The 20926-nt window shown below is 40.5% G+C and overlaps 1 protein-coding gene across 2 annotated transcripts in view; it reads right to left on the bottom strand.

Moving 5' to 3' along the window:
- Nucleotides 1-405: 405 nt before the first annotated feature.
- Nucleotides 406-20926, bottom strand: part of LOC136774028 (uncharacterized) — a 33221-nt gene continuing 12700 nt past the window's right edge. For both annotated transcript variants that reach the window (XM_066728062.1, XM_066728063.1), the window contains exons 3-12: nt 7463-7598; nt 7295-7371; nt 5370-5627; nt 4912-5139; nt 4579-4822; nt 4428-4495; nt 4276-4350; nt 3935-4189; nt 3607-3843; nt 406-3516 (exon numbers count right to left, since the gene is read on the bottom strand). In XM_066728062.1, the coding sequence (XP_066584159.1) occupies nt 3398-3516; nt 3607-3843; nt 3935-4189; nt 4276-4350; nt 4428-4495; nt 4579-4822; nt 4912-5139; nt 5370-5627; nt 7295-7371; nt 7463-7598 (1697 nt within the window). In that variant the 3' untranslated portion in view covers nt 406-3397. The remainder of the gene's footprint in view (nt 3517-3606; nt 3844-3934; nt 4190-4275; nt 4351-4427; nt 4496-4578; nt 4823-4911; nt 5140-5369; nt 5628-7294; nt 7372-7462; nt 7599-20926) is intronic.

The following is a 20926-nucleotide window of genomic DNA, read 5'->3' as shown; positions in this document are numbered from 1 at the left end:
CACGCGATTCGCGAGACGCGACCCTTCCAAAAGCCCCCAATCAACTCCCACCGAGCCCAGAACTGGAGAGCTTGAGGTAGGTTGGCTCTAGTGACGTCAGGACTAATAGCGCCACCGTTCAAAAATTCCCTGAAAAGTCTCGAGATGCGGTAATTTCAATTCCAAGCAGTTTTATATAGCTGTGCGAGTATATTTCAATCGTATGGTTCGTGTTCCTTCGTCGATTTGGGGATCTGGAGGTAAAAACACAATTTGGAGAGAGAAAAGGCATTGATGAGAGCAGTCCAATGGCAAGTTAATAGCGAATCGAGTGGTTGGTGATTTGATTTGCAAAATAGAACCATTCAATTTTCTTGCCATTGCGAGAATCATCGTGTCCTCTACTCAAACGTGACTCGTTAAATGTTTTATGTATATATATATATATATTTCGTATTCAAAATATAATAATAAACATTACACATGATGCTAGTTCATATTGCCTGTCAGAATTCACCTGACACTTACAGGAGACCATTTTCATTTAACTACTTGAATAAACTAGCGTCTGGAAAAGGCAGATATGAGATTTGAAAATATAAAAAGCTACTCGATGAGTTCTTGTTGTTGTTTGTTTTTTCCGTTATCCATTGAAGAGTGACATACACAAAGGCAGTGGTTCTAAACTCTGTTATATTATATTTAACATTCAAAAGATTCTCATGTTGAGAAAAATGTCAAGTCTGTGTGATTGCAAAATACTCATATAAACATTCACATTGGGTTGCTTTCTCTCTCTCTCTCTCACTCCCTCTCTCCCTCTCAATTTCAAAGTGGACGTCAGATTCTGATATGAAAACCAACGCACTGATGAACCAAAGATATTATCTCGAAGAAAATAAAGTATTCATCCGTACCATTTTGCAATAAAAGAATTTAGCCAAATCTCTCAATACACAGCGTATTAATAAGCGAACGCTTTGATCTCTGTAACATGCGCAATTTTCAGAGACAATAAATTTAAAAGTGAATTAGGCAAGGATACCCTCTTGTCTTGTCCTCGAGGAGTCCGAGTGACCCGAATAATACAAATGAATTAATTTTCATCGCTAAAAGCTAAAGTGGCAAGAAAAGCAACACTCAAAACTGTTGTCTTAGAAGCTAATGTTTATAATTATGTAATCATCACAGTGATAAACGAAAAAATATATATTTATATTATATATACTTCTTGTACAGTAGTATCCATGGTTAGTAGTCAAGTGAATCACTTCGTTTTTAGTGTCTGCGAGTGGCACTTTATGCACATCTTTACACCTTTGTTCCTTGTCAATTTTTATCACGCCTTAGAAATTACAAATTAGCCCTTAGGAGTATTAGAGTTATATCGTTTACCGCTTGCTTCCGGAATTCATCGATTCAAGACCGTCACCCTGTGTTTTCGATGATAACGTATAGTAATTAAACAGTTTTATATGTGTAAGAATTTTCTTGTATTTTTATCTCTCCCACGACTAACGTTACATAGCATCAGTTCTTCCATTGTATATAATTCGTATATTGTTGTGCTGGATGAATTCCAGGAAACAGGCTGTGAATTACAAAATGTTTAGTATATACAGTAAAAAATGTCTTGCAGAATTCAGCTTCATCGAATTTTTTTTGGCAGATTCAATTATGTTTAGATATACAATAAATATCACAGAATTAGTGGACGCTACTGAGTCAGATATGGAGGCAGCTAGCAATAATATATATTATATACATAATAAATTACCAGTATATGTACACACTCGATTGTGATTTTTCTCTTCAATAAAAGTACAAAACTATTGAGCTTTGAGGGACGAAAAAATTGCATCGTAAAACTTTCTTCTTTCTGTGGTAAATAACAAGTATCCTATATAGTAATGATACATAGATATTTAGTCTAAATTTATAGCTTGCCATGAAAGATATGGAACAGAGTTATTAGGCATCGACATATCCAAAGATGTAAAAGTTTTGTAGAAAAATTCAGAAATACCATATACAAATCTTTTCGCAAACTATAATTCATTCGATGAAAGGCCTTGCTTACACCAAGATGACTCTCGTATAAAAATAATAAAAGAGGAACCACGAGCTAGCTGAGCTGCATATCAGCGAATAATCTAGACCAATCTAATTTTATTATCACCAAAGATAAGAAAATACGAACGTGATGCAATATCCTCGGCCACGTCCACTAATTCCGTCAGAGACGTGAAGGGGGTTTTATTTTACTTGCGAGTTAAGTATAGTTATCAGCCGCCATTTTTCCCATTAGCTTTTTGGTCGACACGAGCAAAAAAAGAGTCGTTATCAAACCTCTAACGCTTATTGGCAAAATAGACATTTATCCCTTCCAAGAATATCTTGGATAGAAAAATTGTTTCAAAGAACGAACTCCGCTCACGTTTCTGTTTCACGATAGAGCGTGAATGAGGGTAGTAAACTTTTAACTCTTCAAAAACAGTCTTTATACATTATTTAAATTATTAGTATTATATGTATATATATACAGATTCATAAAACTAGCTAAAGAATAAAAACTGTTCCTTCGTTAATACTTAGAACCGGCTTGCCTTTATCATTCGATCAGCCAGATAGTATAATTACACATTCGTCCAAATCTCTCTCTCTCTCTCTCTCTCTCTCTCGTTTATAGCCGATTAAAAAGTTTACTTATACCCTGGTCGTATTTACATTAGTAGCTTGATTATTAATAATGTACATCGATTTTTTTAAAACCTACATCTTTAGAAGTGGTCGCGTTCCAAGACTGTTTCTCAAACCCTTACAAATAATAAATAAGAATAAATAAAAACGATTCCTGCTTAATTCCCATCGAGCAGCGAAGCTCGGGGCAACTTATTGATAGATCTTATTTTAGAAATAATATCCATATGCATTTTAAATAAAATAAAATAGTATACAAAGTAATGTATCCACGTAACAGTCTGCTAACGTGTAAACTGCTTAGCAGCTCGTTTGACTTGGGAAGCCAACAGATGCTCACCCAATAACTATAAAAGTTCTTTTAACGATCGATGTCGAGTTAGGACGTCCATTCTCATTACTTCAATAAGTAATAATAGTAGCTTTCTTTTTACAAAAAATCTCAGTCCAGCGTCTCAGCTGCATGATAAGTTATATAAGGAAATTCTCCAAATATGAAGATTCTTATTAGAATTTTACTGTATATCCAAGTCGCTCAAACTCACTTCGGTGTAAAAGGAACGCTACAATTGACTGCTTACCCAGATAGCTGCCAAAATCAGCCATGTAGCTCAATCAGCAGCCGATAATTAAGCCAGAGATGAAAGTTAAAAATCCATAAATGTCCATTGCTAGACATTTATACACAGTTTGTACCATTTCACTGTGCAACTACATATCATCTCGATAGCAGCACGCTTAAAACTACCACTACCACAGATAATGTTAACAATATCTTAGATAAGGACAAAAAATTCCCTGTGCTAGAAGCTGCCTTCGTTAAATCCTCGCACACGCCTGAAAAATTTAATTATATCGATCAGGTGACTTTTATTCGTTAGTTTTGGATGAAATTTATTTCAGGAATGTACTGTTTTTATTTATCACCTTGATTCGAGAGTCTGTAGGTCCACTGATCCGCAATATTACTATAACAAGTATGCGTTGGCCTTGTAAGGTAGAGCTCTTGCTCTTGAAGCTTTCGTCCATTTCTATCCGATTTGTCTGGACTCCATCCTAGATTCATAGAAAAGCATTGAGCTTGTCCTGAGGAGGAGCCGTCTCTATGGGACACTATCGTGTACCAAGTGTCTTTCTCTTTCCAGCTTCCATGGCACGTGTAAGCTACATACACAAATCATTATTAGTAAGGCTTAAATTTCTATAAATAACAATGAGTTTTCTATGTTTTTTTATTAAAATGACTTTTACTCACCAACTTGCTCGGTATCACAAGTATTTCCAATTAACATCTCAGTTTGCTCAGGTAAATTACAACCTATTTGTACATCTGTACTTCTACATTCGTTGTCTTCCGTGTCGTCCTGCCAAGTTCTTCTTTTGGCTGTTCTCGATAATTTTTCACTACGTCTCTGCCTCCTAGGCATACTCGTCAGCAAACGCCCAGGTGCAAAATTCAATATCAAGTATCGCCCCAGCTGTGGACATTTTCTTTTGTGCAAATTTGGGGCTGAAACATGTCAAATTTTACTCGATTTGCTCCCACCAAAATTTTAATTTACTTTTAAATAACGATTGGTCAAAATTGATATTTACTGATGAGAGTAATAGGAGTTGAAACTGAAGGATCAGCAATCGAACAGGCGTCATCAGGTATTACTGATTTGTGACCTGCGAAAAATTATTACCCGTGTCATTTTCAATTGGTATTTAGCCTCGTTATAAATTTTGTCCAGGGCTTAACTTACTAGATTGCTGCAGCTCAATCACGTGGTCGTCCCTCTTATGGAAAATCATGCAAACGTACCCAATATCGCTGTAATAATAAAAAATTAGTAATGTCTTATAGGAAGATAATTTTCCAGGTGAAAATAAATTTTATTTTTATTGCCAGCTTACCATCCCCTAGTGACGTGTGCTATGAGTTTTACTTTGTGCCCCTGCATATTATCATTAGGATAAAGTTTCTCCAAATTGTGACAAACTATTTTTTCCTCGTCGTAAGCCTCGCTCTCTGGTTCCTGAGACTTTACCTTCAGCGTGGCATTCTTATTGGTGAAGTGATAAATTTTCGTTCCATCCAGAGAATGCCAATGATGATGCTGAGTTACCCAAGATGGATACTTACACCTTTCCTTATCCACTGAAAATGTTCCAAGGGAAAAAATTGCAATTATTTTTTTGGAGTTATACGAATGCTTTGTAAAAGCATTAAAATATTTCTCAGCGTACCTTTGGTAAGTTTGATGCTAGGTGAGCCTTCGTAAACGTTATTTAATGCAGAACACGTCGCATCTCCGGATTGGGCAAGCAAATATTGTTGCTTTCCATGGTGGGCCCTCTCCTCGTACAAAATACATCTGTAGGTCTTCTCATCGATATCAGCTCTTCCTTTCAAAACTCCCAACAAATACTTGTTGCTACCATCTTTCCAGGTGGCTAGGCACTGTAACTCTTCGGCTAAAGGTAACAAGAGAAACGAATCAATTAACGAAAGGAGCAATTAAAATTGAGAATGAAGGTAATTGAAACAAAATCAGAAAATTAGTGAATAGAATGCTTGAAAAAATTAACAAACTGTTAATTAAATGAATTTAAAGGTAGAACGTTGAGATATATAATAATTGATCAATGAGAAAATAATAAAATGCACAATACGAATGAATGAAATGTGATAGACAGAAACTTACTGGTACTTTCGGACTGTACTAGGTCCGGGCAGGCCTGAAACTTTAGGAGCAATTTACTCTCATCGGTGCACCTTTCGGCTAAGCTGGCGGGCGAGGAGCATTCGCCATGCCCGTTGTTATAGGAGAAAGTGAATGGGGAGCCACTGAATGGACATGGGATTGGCTTGGCGTTCAATCGGAACATAGAAAACAGTGGCTCGTCCGTTCTGATCATTTCGTCCATATCTTCCATGCTCACTCTCTGAGGCATGCACAACGCTGAAATTAAAGTTATTAATGAGTCAATAATATCACATTTATTTTTTTATAACAAATAAAATAATAATGCAGTATAGATATAAAAACGTTTATAAAGAAGGAAAATCGTTGAAATTTGTTCAGTTTATTCGAGGCTAATGAAATAAGATTACCGAGTTAAATGGGAGGATAAAAGAAATTGATGGATCTAGTAGGCTGAATGGCGCATAAATCAATAAACATAAATAAGCCTCGAGGGGTCGTGGAAAGTTAACAACGACAAAATTGCAATCTCAAATTACGGGCAAGGGCAGAAGGTGGAAGGGATACAAAGTGGTGCATGTGGAGTGGTGGTGAGTGGGGTTTGGAGGGGGTGAATAAAACATGTAATCCGGCATACGGCAGAGGATCTTTCATTGAGTATAGGTAACGTGGAGCAAATGCCGAGGATATGGACCGATACAATGGACGTCAGTTTTAGTTACGCTATGCCCATCAACCTCGAAATTGTGGAGAGGGCATGCTGCGTTTATGACAATAGGGATTGGTCTAGTGTGTAGGAAAGAGAGGTGTATATATATATATATATATAGTAAAGGGGGAGATGGGGTCGTTGGGGAGAAAGAGAAAGACTAGGAAGGTATAGAGGAGTCGGATAGAGAGAGAGAGAGAGATGTATACACCATGGATACATAAATATTATATATATAGGTATATCCCAAAGTGAGAGAGAAGCAACCAGTTTGTGGACGAAAGCTACGGGCAAGGGACAAGAATATAATATATATAGACTCTCGAAGAAAACGATAGGAAATTTGAACAAGAGAAAAAGAGAAAGATGAAGAGATGAACAACTACAAAGTAGTACAGGGCTTCTATCCTAGACAAAAAAGGATTCACAATAAAACCCCGAAGCCCTAGACCGAAACGTCATATTTTTAAAATTATTCCAATCGATAAAATTTTACCAGCTTTGCTAGGTTTTCCCTTTTTTTCTTTTTTTTCCCCGAAATCCCTCCGTGTTTTGGAAGATGGTCGATCTCGCCGAAGGTGAGGAGGAATAAAATTATTTTCAGCGCGACAGACTCGGGCGTTAGGAAAGGGTGATAAAATCAGATAAAAGTGAAGAAGAAAAAACGAAGTGGAGAGTGCGAAATGTTTCGGCTGGGTGGTTCAGCTGGATTGTGTGTAGCTTTTGGAAACGCATTGTCCGGATGCACGACTGCGTGTCGTGGGAAAATCCCAATGTACGCGAACGTAAAGTGGGCATTATTGCGCCATAAAAGCTGATAGCGAGAATATTTGGTACGGTGGCCACGTAGTTATCGTTAACGATCGGACCGACGAAACACAAAGGGTTAATATCGCGTGCACCACACTGACAAGCATTAATGCCTGCCACGAGGAATCTCCCTCTTGAATTTCAACGTCTTACATCACGGATATTGTCCATGTAAAATACGCATTCCTTCTATATATTCAAAATTTCTCCCAATAGGACCTACGCTTTTATCGACATTCCCATGTACGACAAATAACCGTGGAAACGTTAATCACGCCTTGCATACTTGTTGCAAACTGCTGTTCTCAGGGAGAAATAAAATTTGCGCGCTTGCGGAGGGCGAAACGATGATTTGATTTTCTTCTTTTGCGCGCGATGAAGCCTTATCGATGAAAAGTTCACTCACCTTGGCGATACTGAATAACGTTTTCGTGTCTGCCAAAGATGACGAAGCCCTGATAGCACGACTCGCTGCCGTTACCACTGGAAACAACGAGGAAATGTAAATTACCTGCACTGGGATATGGTAAAAAAAAAATGGGCTTGAAACGAGAGAGAAAAGTGGTCAACTTACGCGTGAACGATGTACTTGTCATCTTTCCTCTCGAGACAAATTTTGTCGCCCAAATGGGTCGCGTTTATTACCGTCACCGGCTCCTCCCCATGTTGGTACCAGGCGCCTGCCCAGCTATCTGGGAACCTGCAGGAACCTGCAATCAAAATAACAAGAGGGTCGATATTTTTCTCATTTTTCTCATCCCCCTCCTCTTTGCTTTCAATTAAAAGCCAATATTTTTCACTCCAACGAATAATTCATTGTTATAATATCATTCTCCAGCCACTCGTCATTGTCCTCGATCATTTCTATCGTTCGGAGGGTTATAAAACGTTCCTATATACAGGATCCAGAAAAAAGAAATGGTTAAGCGAGAAAGCAGAATGCCTGTTCCCAATTCCTCGAGTTTTCATTATTCACGGTTTTGGTTTATTATAGTATACGGTTCCTACTCTGCTGGATTTTTACGATTCTATCGTTTGTGGGCAGGGTGAGTGTCATTTGTTTTTATCGAGATTCCATTGGATCGCCACTTTTTATATACGATCCCCTCGTGAATATTTTTAAACGCGAGCAGACGCGAATCGATCAATCGAGACATCGGCAGGGGGAAGAAGAATAGGAGCGCGAGAAAAAGAGCAAAAATCGCCTATAATACATATATATATATATATATATATATATATATATATATAGATGATAGAAAGTTCAACGTAAAAGTGGCTAGTTAAATTTTAGGTAGAAAAAATATTTCGCAGCTATTCTTGTTCCGGTAAATTAATGTATAGTTGGAGGAAGGGATTCCTACCGAAATCTGTATTCTTTTCATTGTGCCATGACACAGGCGCTAAGGAGGAAAGCCCCGGAGGAAAAATATCTCGCAGCATGTATCCTTGGCTTGGAAAATCCTTTGGCGATGTTTCCACAGCGACTTAAACGGCTCCTCGCGATCCTAAAATAACAGGGCAAGTTACGCAACCCTCTAATCTCCGTTATCGATCTCGCGACGCTCTTGAGAAAACTCACCAGGACGCATTTCATAAGCAACGCCTCGAAAATAAATGTATCGATTTAAGCGACACGCGTTTCTCCTAGCTCGCCCCCTTCGATATAAACTCCAATGGTGGGCCGATATTAAATTTTATGACAGTTCTCGTCGAAAATTGGAAATTGTTAAACATAAATAGCACGTGGATTTTCGTCTTGGGAGAATGCAATTTTAAATTGTCTAGTATTAATAGTCCATTAAAAGTAACAAAGTTTTGTTTACAGTAGATTAAATAAGAATATAGTTTTGTTTTTGATAATCCAATGAGCAACTGAGGCAAGAATAGATTTGGGCCATTTTATCCGATAAATAAATCACAATTAAAATCCATCAACGGACAGAGGTTTGGATCGTGTATTTTGGTTTAGGTAGTTTGGCTAAAGTTTTTGGATTATTCGTGAGTAACGAGGAAGAGAATAGATCTACAAAATCTTATTTTTACGAGTACACCAGAGTACTTCCAGAGGCTATCAAAGCTTGTATCAACAGACCGTTAAGAACCGGAGCGGTAATATTGCGAAAGCTTCGAGCAGTTGGAGCAAAATTGATCGTATTTTCGTATTATTCGATTAAAAACTTTCGGAATTTTGCAAGCATAAACCAGTTTAATCCATCGGTAATTAATCGAGCCAAGTACCACTGGCTAATTTCTTCACTGTCGCCTAATATTTTGCCAGATTAACGCTGTTTGCCAGCGCCCCCATCGAATTAGACTGCCTGATTTATCTGTTTTCCTCCCAAAGACTCGACATTCCCACAAATCACTCCGGCATACCCTGAAATTTTCAAGTTTCACTCTTGCTCCATTATTTATAAACAAATTTCTATCGATTATCAAGCTAAACGTTGGTTCTGTAAATTTTCTTAAATTTACGTGTTAGTAGGTTGCACGATGTACTATCGACAATATTCAAAAGCAGACATTTTCCGTATTTTCCGGGGATGGACTGGACTATTACATCTGGTTGTGATGCACTAAAAAATGGCACGTGTTTAGGACGAAAATCCAGCGTGTTTATCGATGGTTGTAGAATTGCTCGAAAATCGTTGTGCAAAGTGGTAAACACAAAAACTGATAAATGGCTGATGCCTCGCAAAGAAATATTCGCTCCGCAGCACTAGCCCTTCCAAAGCACATTATTGTGCAATCCATTTAATTTTAAAGTGGTACAAATAAAGTTTTATAAAAGAATTGCTTAATGATAGCATTCGTCAAATAAAAAAGTTCTGAAGTTTAAAGCCTATTTTTTAAACAATTTCATCTCGAAAAAACGACACTTTCGACCCAAAGATCTTCAATTTCAGAAACTATCATTCATAAATTTTATTCGTAAATGAATGAATCTCTTTTATTTTCAAAACAAAATGCCTCGAACTACAATAAAAGGTAAAGAGTTAAAATTTTTCGAAGCATCGACCTTTGCTACTTTTTACGCTACCACCCACTGAAAAGGAGACTTTTTCAGGCTCGTCCGGGGGTGGACTGGTTGATCCGGTCGAGACGCGCTGGAAAGTGGCACGTGGTCACGATGAAAAACCATCGTGTGTATCCGTCACGTGACAGTTTCCCCGCGCACCTCGCTCATTCTAGTCGTAATAACGCACTTCCTGGCCGTGTTACGACGATTAGAAAGCTCTTCCTCCCTCGAAGCTTCATAAATCAAGCCGATAGTCCGGGCAAAATCGATAAATTTACCAAACGAGCCAGCCGGGAAGACGAAATTTACATTAAAACCAACTATAAATCTAACCAGTTATACCTTGTATTATCTGGAATGGGACGATGAATCGGGCCAACTGAAAATTTTAAATTGAGAAAGATTGTCGTGGAAAAGATCGTAAACTGCTCGAGTGTGTTTGAAAAGTGAAAAGTTGGAGAGGAGGAAGGAAAGGAGGCAAAAGGAAAGAAAGTAAAAAATAAATAAGAGGAAAAAGAGAAAAGGAGAAGGAAGATTGAAAGTAGCTTAACGTTGTCGCTTGTTTCCAGTTGCTTGGTTTCAGTCGACAGGATCATACGCGGTTTTTGCCTCTTCCGCTTCGTGCCTTTCCTTCCTCTTAGTTTCTTTTTATATTTGCCACATATCCCTCTAGCCATTCCCTCTTGATCTCGCCAATATATAGAGCCCCTCTGCTGCTATGTTCCCTTTATGCTCCGGCGAGTGTGCCGGTTTACCTACGGGACTGGCGCGTCATTCCTGTGACGTGTTAAGCTCCTTTTGTCTTCTTTTAACTTTTCACTCGCCTTTTGTCTTTCGCTGCCGACGGGAAAATGAAGCCTCCACCCACTTCTTCTTCCTCCTTCTTACTCTTTCTTAACTCGGTCCAGCCCTCCTTCTTCCTGTCCATATTTCTCTTAGCAGTCAGCATTCCTTTTTATTTTTTCCCCTTCCATTCTCCCCCCTCCTCTTCCCTCGAAATCCCTGTCAGCACGCTTCTTCTTATTTCCCGACGCATAAATGCCAGCGGAGCTAAAATAAAATGCACCGCAGCAGACATATCGATGCTAGACGCCATTGTTTGGCCAGCTTTTTCTCGCTCTCAACGCGAATTTCCCAAGTACCTCGACTTCCCCGGAAGGAAACACGATTACTCGTCGATTCTGCTCATCGAGTCCGGGTCTTGTACCGAAATTTGGCGAGTGCATTTTTTCACCACGCGCGATTTGCAGAGATCAAAGGAGGTTAATACGCACAGAGCCAACGTCAGGAAGATGAAGAGGGAGGAAGAATGCAGTGATTTTGAGTAGAACACAAATGGGACTCTCTTGGCAAAAATAATTAAATCACGTTGATTTGGCAACGGTGGTTTTCAATCGGTCGAAAATGCTAGTCCACGCGAAGCACGCGTTAAAGGAATCGCCGGGAAAATTGGCCGAGGCTTTCGGAGTCCCGTAGGCGTATGAAAGCGTAACTCTGGTCCCAGTATGTTCCCAATCAAAGCTTTATTCATGGAGAATTCGCGAAATGATCGTCACGTGCCGTTGGGAGCCGTGGCTAATCGCTTTGTCCCGAATTCGACACTTGGACCTCGGTTCTCTCTCTGTTCCCCCCTCCACCTTATCCCTTCAACCCTGCCACCACGACACGACGAATCAGCCAATCCTACCAGAATCGATCGTTGGAAAATTCAATCGAGTGAAATTCGACGCATTGGGCAAAACAATGATATCATTCGATGGCGCGAAACCCGAAACAATCCGAGCGAAGTGAGAACAGCGGATTTAAATGGGCAAAAGCGTAAATGAACACTGTGGATCCAAGCGGTCCTCAACGAAATGGCTAATGGAAATATTTCTGTGAAACTTTCGAGCCAACTGTATAATTGATTTATCACGCTATGTTAAATATGAGAAAAGTCGATTGGATGCTCGAATAAATTACGGTACACAGCTTACACAGCGGAGGAACGTTAACCGGGGAAATTTGCATTAGCGAGGAAGCTTAAGAGTTTTTGGGTTAGCAGAGTGATTGTTCAACGACTTCCCCGTCCTCCGGCAATTAACAAAATTAAGAAACCTAAGAAAATTAACAAATTATTTTCGTTGCCGAGCGAAGAATGGCTGAGTGGAATAAATTATACCGAAGATATTGATATTTCATTCAAGCAACCGCGGATTACCAGCAAATTTCGTTTGGCTCATCGGTTCCCGCGTGAGTTCGCTATTCCGGAAGTTGGCTAATTTGTCGATTATCTGGTAGCCGCGCTAATTCTCACGTTTCCCATTATCCCTCGAAAAATGCCGTTAAGTTCTCGAGCAATTATCAGAATTTTTAAGTCGCGTTGACTTTGCACTTTTCTCCTCGGATACTGTGGAGTGAGAAAAAATCCTGCTTACGGCACACTATATATATATATATATATATATATATATACACACACACACAGAGACTATGCGAGACGGTGTTGGAGGCTGAGAGGCTGACGGAAGCGAGAGGAATCGAAGCGTGCCGTTTCCATTGAAAACGTTGGGATCGTTGGCTGAGGAGTAGGAGTTCCCGGAGGAACAATCGGCGCTTACGCAACCCAACGCGACGCAATGCCAGGGACTCGTTTGTTTCGGGAATCCGAATTATTGTCACGGCGCGCGGCGTCGAAATGTGCCCGAGCCGAATATAATTCGAGATCGTTTCCTTTGTAAGCAAAACGCCGGGGAGATCGAGGAAAAATAAAAGCGACGAAACATGTATATAGCAACCACACTGTGGTGGAAATGCTAAATAATTTAGGGAGAGGACTGTGTGTGTGTGTGTGTGTGTGTGCCGAAAATCCAAAGTCTAAATCTGCGATGCTAATTTTACGATGGACACGCGTGGTGAATAAATCTGGATAAAAGGATAAGAGCCGAGATTGGAGAGGAAAGAGAGAAAAAAAGTGGCAGAAAAACGCGCGTTTGGATCGCGAGGATAGTCGCGTATTTATTATGGAAAAGGACGGTGGATGTGGCGAGGGGTGGGGGAAGAGGATAAGCGTCTAGGCTGGTCAATGGCAATTTTGTAATCGAGCGAGCCTCTTAATTAAAGCGTGAGCCACGATAAGGCTCTTAATTCTGACAATAAAACGGTCATTCCGGCTGGGCCGGCTGCCATTATTGTCAGCATGAAAGTCGTCCTGCCACCTGCGCCCGCCGAGAGTAAACGAGACGCGCGCGCACACAGCAGCGCCAGCTCGCGTTCGAACGCACCAACACTCACCGAGAGGGCCACTTTCATTAGGGGATAAGGGGACTCCCCTAATAGAAAGAACTCCGTGCCAGTGTAAACGCATCGGCCGTGCCTCGATGTTTTAAGGCCAACTTTGGTCAAACATCCTCGAATTACGCCATTAACCTATCCTCCGGGACGGTCATCGAACTATTCGACATATTCGTGCCACTTGCCGAATTATTCCCGATCACCCAATTTGCCTAATTTCACGACGTTTTTTTTATCCAACAGCAAACTGTATTTTTCATCGCTTGGACTATAATTTCTTCGAGATATATCGCAGGAATACTTTTGGACCTTTAATATCGATGAACGATTTTATTGGTTATTTTAACGAAAACTGACGTACGAGACGTTTATTTATTCACATATTTTTTTTCGTATATGGAACATTGACGAGAAATGTGTTTGGTATGTGGTGCGCGACTCGACGACTAGGGACGAACGTCTCCTAATCCCGGGTTGCACAGTCCACTGTCCCACGTTGATGTACTCGAGTCGGTCAATAGCAATTTTGCAATTACCCGGATATTTTAATTAAAGCGTCACTCGAACCGAGACCGGAGGTTCTTCGACAAATTTTCCGCTGCTCCTATCAACGAGTTTGATCAAAGAAGCAAAACAGCTTGAAATGTTTATTTTTTCATGAAAATCTTTTCCTTAATCTCAATTTATTGGATGATGTATTTTTTTAATCAAGTATAAATCAGAAACGATTGGTGAAACTAACGCTGCTCAAGAGTATCCGTGTAAGCAATTTAACGCAACTTGTACGTACGTCACGAGTTCCCCAACGAGGATCATCCTAATTGGCTCCCCGTGGTTTTTACGAAATTACTTATTGATTAGCCGAAAGTGTCTCAAACGCGATTTTTAATTAACTGGATAAGTCCCGCACCTGAGCCTCGGCAGAGAGCTTCGAGAATAACGTTGTACGAAATGGAAAACTTCCCTACAAGGAAAACATCTGCCAACCTGAGTCCTCGTTAATCCTCCGGGAATGATCGAGTTGTTTGGAAGAAAGGAATTTGCTTCTTTATATATATATATATATAAGTACTCGAAAGATTCTTGATAAAAACTAAATTGTTAGAAAATGGACATTCGTATATGGAAGTTGTTTTCAGCTCATTCAAAAGATTTTCCAGGAAGACCGTAAAAGAATTTTTATTTTCAAGTATAATTGTGACTATTACGTTCCATAACACTATACTATTTTGAATAGGGGACGCTCGCTTGAGAAATTCTTCCTATTTATCTGGCGAAAGAAATTAGATTGACAAGACTGAGTTGTTGTGACAGTTCCTGGTACGAGATTACGAATAGGGTCGACTTGGCAGCCTCGTAATTTTTCAATGTTACGGCCAACTAAAGGGAACACGATGCTAGACATGTTTATTTTGGTTGGTACTTTTAATCTTTCCACCGAAAACTCGGCGGAATCCAAAATATTATTTACGCAAAGCCTAAAGCAAACACGAGCAGCCAACGAGTCTCGCGTTCTTCTCGAAACTCAAATATCGGGTTACCCGATTTCACAGGAATATCGCCGGTGTCACTGCGGTACAGCGTGTTGCAAAACAATGCGGTTTTTGCATGGTGGATACCGTTGCGAAATGGGAATAACAAACCCTCGGAGAAGAATAATAGCTTACATCAATATTGTAGTGGACAACATTGATAAAAACTTGGAGGTTTTTCTTTGGATTATTATTTATTCCCGTGATAAATATAAGATGCGATTTCGAATTAAAGGGCACTCGCTGTAAACACAGCGTTGATTCTGGGAGAAGTGGGTGGGGGAAGAAACGGGACGCGCATGGGGAGGGGGGTGAGGGGGGAGAGAGCTCTTGCGGGAACGAACAAGCCACAAAGCAGAAGCCTACTACGAGGCCTACGGGTTCCACGGTAACCAAGGATCGCAGAAACTGGAAATGCGATCAGGCCAGCCAACGCGTATCATGCGCTTCCCTCAAAATAGCGTCGAGTCTCCCATTTCATTCAGCCTCGTGCAGAAATCATCCACGCAAAATCACCCCACCTGACACGCTCTCCCCTCTATTCGTCCCGGTTCATTTAATAAATTCCACGCACTCGCTTCATCCTCCATTCAGATTTCATAAACAAGCCACCACACTGAAACAGTCTCGCGCAACACGATTCTCTGAATTATTTGGTCCCAATTAAGCAGTGAACATAAAAACTGCAGGGGAAAGAGCGCAATAATTCTCAGTGAATTTTGCAGCAAACCATATGTACATATATATATATATACAGGGTGAGGAAAAAGAACGGATACCCTTAAATATCTATCAAACTATACGTTTTAGAAAAAAATGTTTCAAATAAAAGTTTTAGGATTTCAAAAAATATATCATATCAGATTATAAGTTTCGTTTTGTATAGCAAAGTGAATGTAAGGTCAAGATCACTTTAATTTTTTTTAATGGGAACCCCTATTTTTTATTACACATTCTTGATGCTTATTTCAAGAGCTTTCCAAAGCACTATAGGAAATTGTTTTTATCTTAAAAATTGTTTAAGTTACAGACCTCTGAAGTTATGATATCACTGGAACTAATATTACACAAAATGTATTCTTCCAGATTGCATCTCTTGTATGTGTTATGGTGTATGAATGATCACATGAGATTTTCACACCGCATAGACAACCCTAATATAAGTTGGAAAATATACAACTCAATATTTAGAAATCTACTTAGTGCCCATTGCCATTTTGAATAATATTTATTAGTAATTTTTGTAGTTGCTCCGTCCCAATTATTTTTGCAAATATTCGTTATTTATTGTTTTCATAACGACTCAATATTTAATGCTTTTAATTACTTTCATTACTTATTGCCTGTTGGTTTAATAGATCATCGGTATCAGTGAGACCCCAAATCACGTATCAATTTACTTTTTATTGTTTACGTTGTTTGTGCTTTGTTTTATTGTTAATATTGTTTTTTGAAAATGCCTCAACTCACCGAAAATGAAAGAATAACTCTTTTAATGATAAGGGGCTGGGGAAATAGACAAAGATCGTACAGAGAGGTGACGCAGATCTTTAATGCAACCTTCCGAAATGGAAATACACCTATTTCTAAAGCTACTATTGGTAAAACAATCAAGCGCTTTGAAGAAACTGGTGGCATTAAAAACCGATTAAAAACAGGAAGACCAGCAACAGCATCTAATCCTGAGAAGTCATTAGATGTTTTACAATCCTTTGTAGAGAATCCACACACTTCCACTCGCAGGGCATCTCTAGAACACGAAATAGATCAAAAGTCAGTTTGCAAAATATTAAAAAAGGAGAAATTCCACTCCTATAAAATTCAATTAGTGCAACAATTGAATGAAGATGATTTTGATCGACGTTTAGAGTTTTGCGAATTCATGATGTCCAAAATAATTGCAGAACCTCACTTACTTCCCAACATAGTTTTTTCAGACGAGGCAACTTTTCAGCTTGATGGTACAGTTAATCGACATAATTGTAGATTTTGGTCGGACTCGAATCCTCATTGGATCGACGAATCACATACGCAATATCGCGGTAAGGTTAATGTTTGGGCAGGTCTTTTAAATAATACATTAATAGGTCCTTTCATTATTGAAGGAGATTTAACTGCAGACGTCTATCTAACTATGCTGAGAAATCAAATAATTCCTGCAATAAGAGCAACTGTTGGTGAAGATATGGAAAACATTTGGTTCCAACAAGACGGCGCTCCGCCACATTATGGAAGAGTCGTTCGACGTTATTTGGATCAAGTTTTCGCTGACCGTTGGATAGGGAGAAGAGGTACGATTGAATGGCCTGCGCGATCGCCGGACCTCTCGCCTCTCGACTATTTTTTATGGGGCGTTTTGAAGCATAAAGTTTACATAGAAAAGCCGAAAAATGTACAACAACTGCGCCGCCGCATTCTAGATCAAGCCGTGTTGATTCCAAGAGCACACATTCAGAATGCTACGTTAGGATTTTATGACCGATTAGCATACTGCCAAACTGCACTTGGCGAACATTTCGAACATTTGATCTAAACCGTTCATACACACAAAAGCAACAGTATCAGATACACACGCACGCACGCGCGCACGAACACGCACACACACGTACACGCGCACGAACACGCACACACATGCACACACACGCGCACGCACACCCACACGAACACGCACGCACACCCACACGAACACGCACGCACACCCACACACACGCACACACGCACACCCACACGCACGCACGAAATGTAAGTCCAACGCTAATGTCCGTGGCAACATATTTTATGTCTGTAACTTAAACAATTTTTAAGATAAAAACAATTTCCTATAGTGCTTTGGAAAGCTCTTGAAATAAGCAACAAGAATATGTAATAAAAAATAGGGGCTCCCATTAAAAAAAATTAAAGTGATCTTGACCTTACATTCACTTTGCTATATAAAACGAAACTTATAATCTGATATGATAGATTTTTTGAAATCCTAAAACTTCTATTTGAAACATTTTTTTCTAAAACATATAGTTTGATAGATATTTAAGGGTATCCGTTCTTTTTCCTCACCCTGTATATAGAAACCCTCATTGACGCGTTTGAATAAAACCGAGTTGAGGTAAGTTCCATCCACGAGGACCTCTGAATAGGAATAGTTTTGGTGAAAGGGAGGGGGTTCGGGAAACGTGCATAATAGGTGGAAACGTATACGCGTAGAAAGCGTAAAGTTAATTTAGTTGTCAGGCGGAGACGAACGTAGAAACTGTCTTCCCCGGCGAGTGACACCACCCCATTAACTGGCACGCAGTAATGGCGCGCGACAGATTTTTGCCGGGCCCACGTGTGCCATAGATAACCTTCCTGCTCAAATTCTCTCCTTCTCCTCTCGATCTCTTCCTTTTCTGTCTCGCTCCCCTGTCGTACGCCTATTAAATTTCTCGTATATCCTGCATTCTTTCGCGCAAACACACCCAACCCCCCCGGACAGCTCATCCTATTAATGTTCATCCCCCCCCCCCTCCTTCCCTAGGTTCTTTGTCCATTAGCGTTTTATTCGTTACCCGGTGCATATAAATTCTCCAATGAATCATACAAAGCACTTTGCGTTACAGAGCTCGCGCTAAGGCATAAATATTAAAAATTGTTATAGAAAATCGCAAGCCGCGAGAGCTAATCATCGCGATGCTGGATCAATTTGCGATACGTCCGGTATAAAGCTGGAAGCAGATCCAGTAAGATCCTTTCTGCGAAATCCATTTCAGCAGCGCTCGCAGTGAGCAATGGCTGGCGGCAGGGTTCATCCAGAGGTAATTCCCGGATGAAGTTTATTTTCTGCGCAGAAATCGTCGTGCTTGATTTTTCGAAAAGCTGCCGGGCTGTGTTCCGCCTTCTACTGAACGGAATCGTCGGAATGGACAGCGAGAAAAAAAGGGAGGAAAAAGAAGCGTACAGGAGCTGGAAATAACCTCGACACTCTGCTCCGCGAGTGGCTCCTGGGGGGGGGGGGGGAGAGGAGAATGGGGAGGGGGAAGAGGAAGAGAAAGGATCGCGCGAGAGAGTGGGAGGGGGGGGGGGGGATCTTGTCGAGGAAAGAGAAGCGGAGAGAGCGGAGGCACGAGCAAACGCTTGGCTAACTTCGTGATGTAGGGAGGGAAAGGGGGGGGGGGTATTAGCCGCGCACGAGAGAGAATCCACCGGGATGCACAACCTGGCCGAGTCGAGGTTAGGAATGCGTTAATGGCTATGCAGCCCCAACATTCGTTCTCTCCACCACACGACTCTACGACGACCTCGTCCAATTGCCTCGCTAAATTCACCGATACATCTCGCGTCACTCCACCAACTCATCACGCGACTCCTCAATTTTTCCGAACAATTCCCAAAGAGTTACATCGTCGGGTGGATAATAAAATCTTGGGAGTCATAAAATTTTCGTAAAACCGGGGAGAGATTCTAGGATAGAATTCCGAGTTTTAACGAGTTTAATGACGTTCTCCTCTGGAAAACCGAGTTTATCCAAACGCTGAGTTCGTGCGAGATCGTCTTAATGATCCGTCGAGCATGAAAGGAAGAAAACTGTTGAAGAAACGTGGAGCGATGGGTCATCATAAATTCCGAGAGGCCGTAGCACCACGTGCTTCATAAGGGTCTCTATAGATGATACGAGCCGGTTCCTAAGTTCATTAAGCCGCGGCTCACTTTGTTATTCCCATCCGCGAGACACTCGCGCGCGTTTGCTAACTGCGGAGTCTTTACGAGCTTCTTACGTTAAATAATTAAGCGGCTCGCGGACCTCTCGAATCCCATCCTATCTTTTTCAAGATCTTCGAGGAAGCTGAACGAGAGGCAAGAATCACGCTTTAATTACCAAACCTCCTAATCGTTGCCCGTCTCCCTGCTCGGCGCGAAACGTGCGTCAAATCTGCATTACCGACGCACGGTAAAGAAGATCGCTCAACGATCCCCTTAAAATTCCACTTTTTCGTCGATCCGCCCTCCGACATCCTCCATTACGCTATATCGTTAAAATCAGCTGAAAGATTCTAATTGGAAATTTTAATTTGCAAAATTTGTTAATGCACCAGCGGAACGAGATTGGTGCAAGCGTATAAAATTTACAAAATTGACCGATGCATTACCGCCGGAAAATCCATGACTCAATTACGAATTATATTAATGAAGGCACGGGGCTCATCAGTCCATTAAACGTTTAAAATCCGCACCCTTCCGTCCTCTCCGGCTCTGCAACGAATGTTCGACTACTGTAGGGAGGAGTGTATATGTGTGTGTGTTATTTCGAGCAACTGTATATATATACGTGAGAGAGCCGTTAGCACAGCGCAATATTTAGCCGAATGCCCGGGACGTTTGGGTGGTAAACACGATATAGAGGACATCGCCATTCCGGGGTTAGGTTAGATTCCTGTGGACGCCTAACACCCCCAGAAGCGAATGCCTAGGAGAGTAATCAATCCTTCTCTCTCCTCTACCAAAGTTTCGCCCTTTCTTGCCCATTGATACCTAATACCAAATTTCTCAAACTAATATAAATTTATACGCATTCCTGTATTTGTATAGCCTTTTCCTGTGATCTCGCGAAAGATCGAATATTGCAACGCTTAATTTTTATCAATCCTTAATTTTTGTTGTTATTTTACTTTATAACACCTCGTACAATTTACACCTTAATTCAATACCGACGAGATTATAATGCGTTCTGCTCTCTCGGATTTTATATTCCGTGCATCGATAAAACTACAGAAATTAATGTTAAAAATCTCATTAATTTACTTTCTTTCGTCAAGTTTCGTACAGCCTCGCCACGTCGAATCGAAGTATAAAAATTGGAAGAAGCGTGAATGATAAATGTAGCGTTCGTAGGTTCTACTTTACCTAATTGACTCTCCCGGTCACGTTTTACAAGAGTATTTTTTTTACACGCGTTTACGTTGTAATTCGAAACCCGGTCGAGAGGCAAGTTTAACCGAGTGATTCTATAATTGATTCGAACAAGACTACGCATTCGATACGACGCGATCGATCAATTCCAATCTATATATACACTCGATACGAGAATTAACAAGAAAAGCATAATTCAACGAGAGACGATAAAAATGGAATTGCGAGCGCAGTGGGTGAAAAATGGTGAAAGTTAAGTCGAGGGGCGGGGAGTGGTGGGAGTAAAAATGTAGTAGTAGAGATGCAAGTTTCGTCGTTGAAGCGTCAT

This window comes from Prorops nasuta, unplaced genomic scaffold, assembly GCF_024137725.1.
Source record: "Prorops nasuta isolate Cenicafe-Biocafe unplaced genomic scaffold, Cenicafe_Pnas_1.2 PNAS00006, whole genome shotgun sequence".
Taxonomy (NCBI): domain Eukaryota; kingdom Metazoa; phylum Arthropoda; class Insecta; order Hymenoptera; family Bethylidae; genus Prorops; species Prorops nasuta.
Note: the sequence above shows the minus strand (reverse complement) of the source record. Positions and strands in the feature narration are given on the sequence as shown.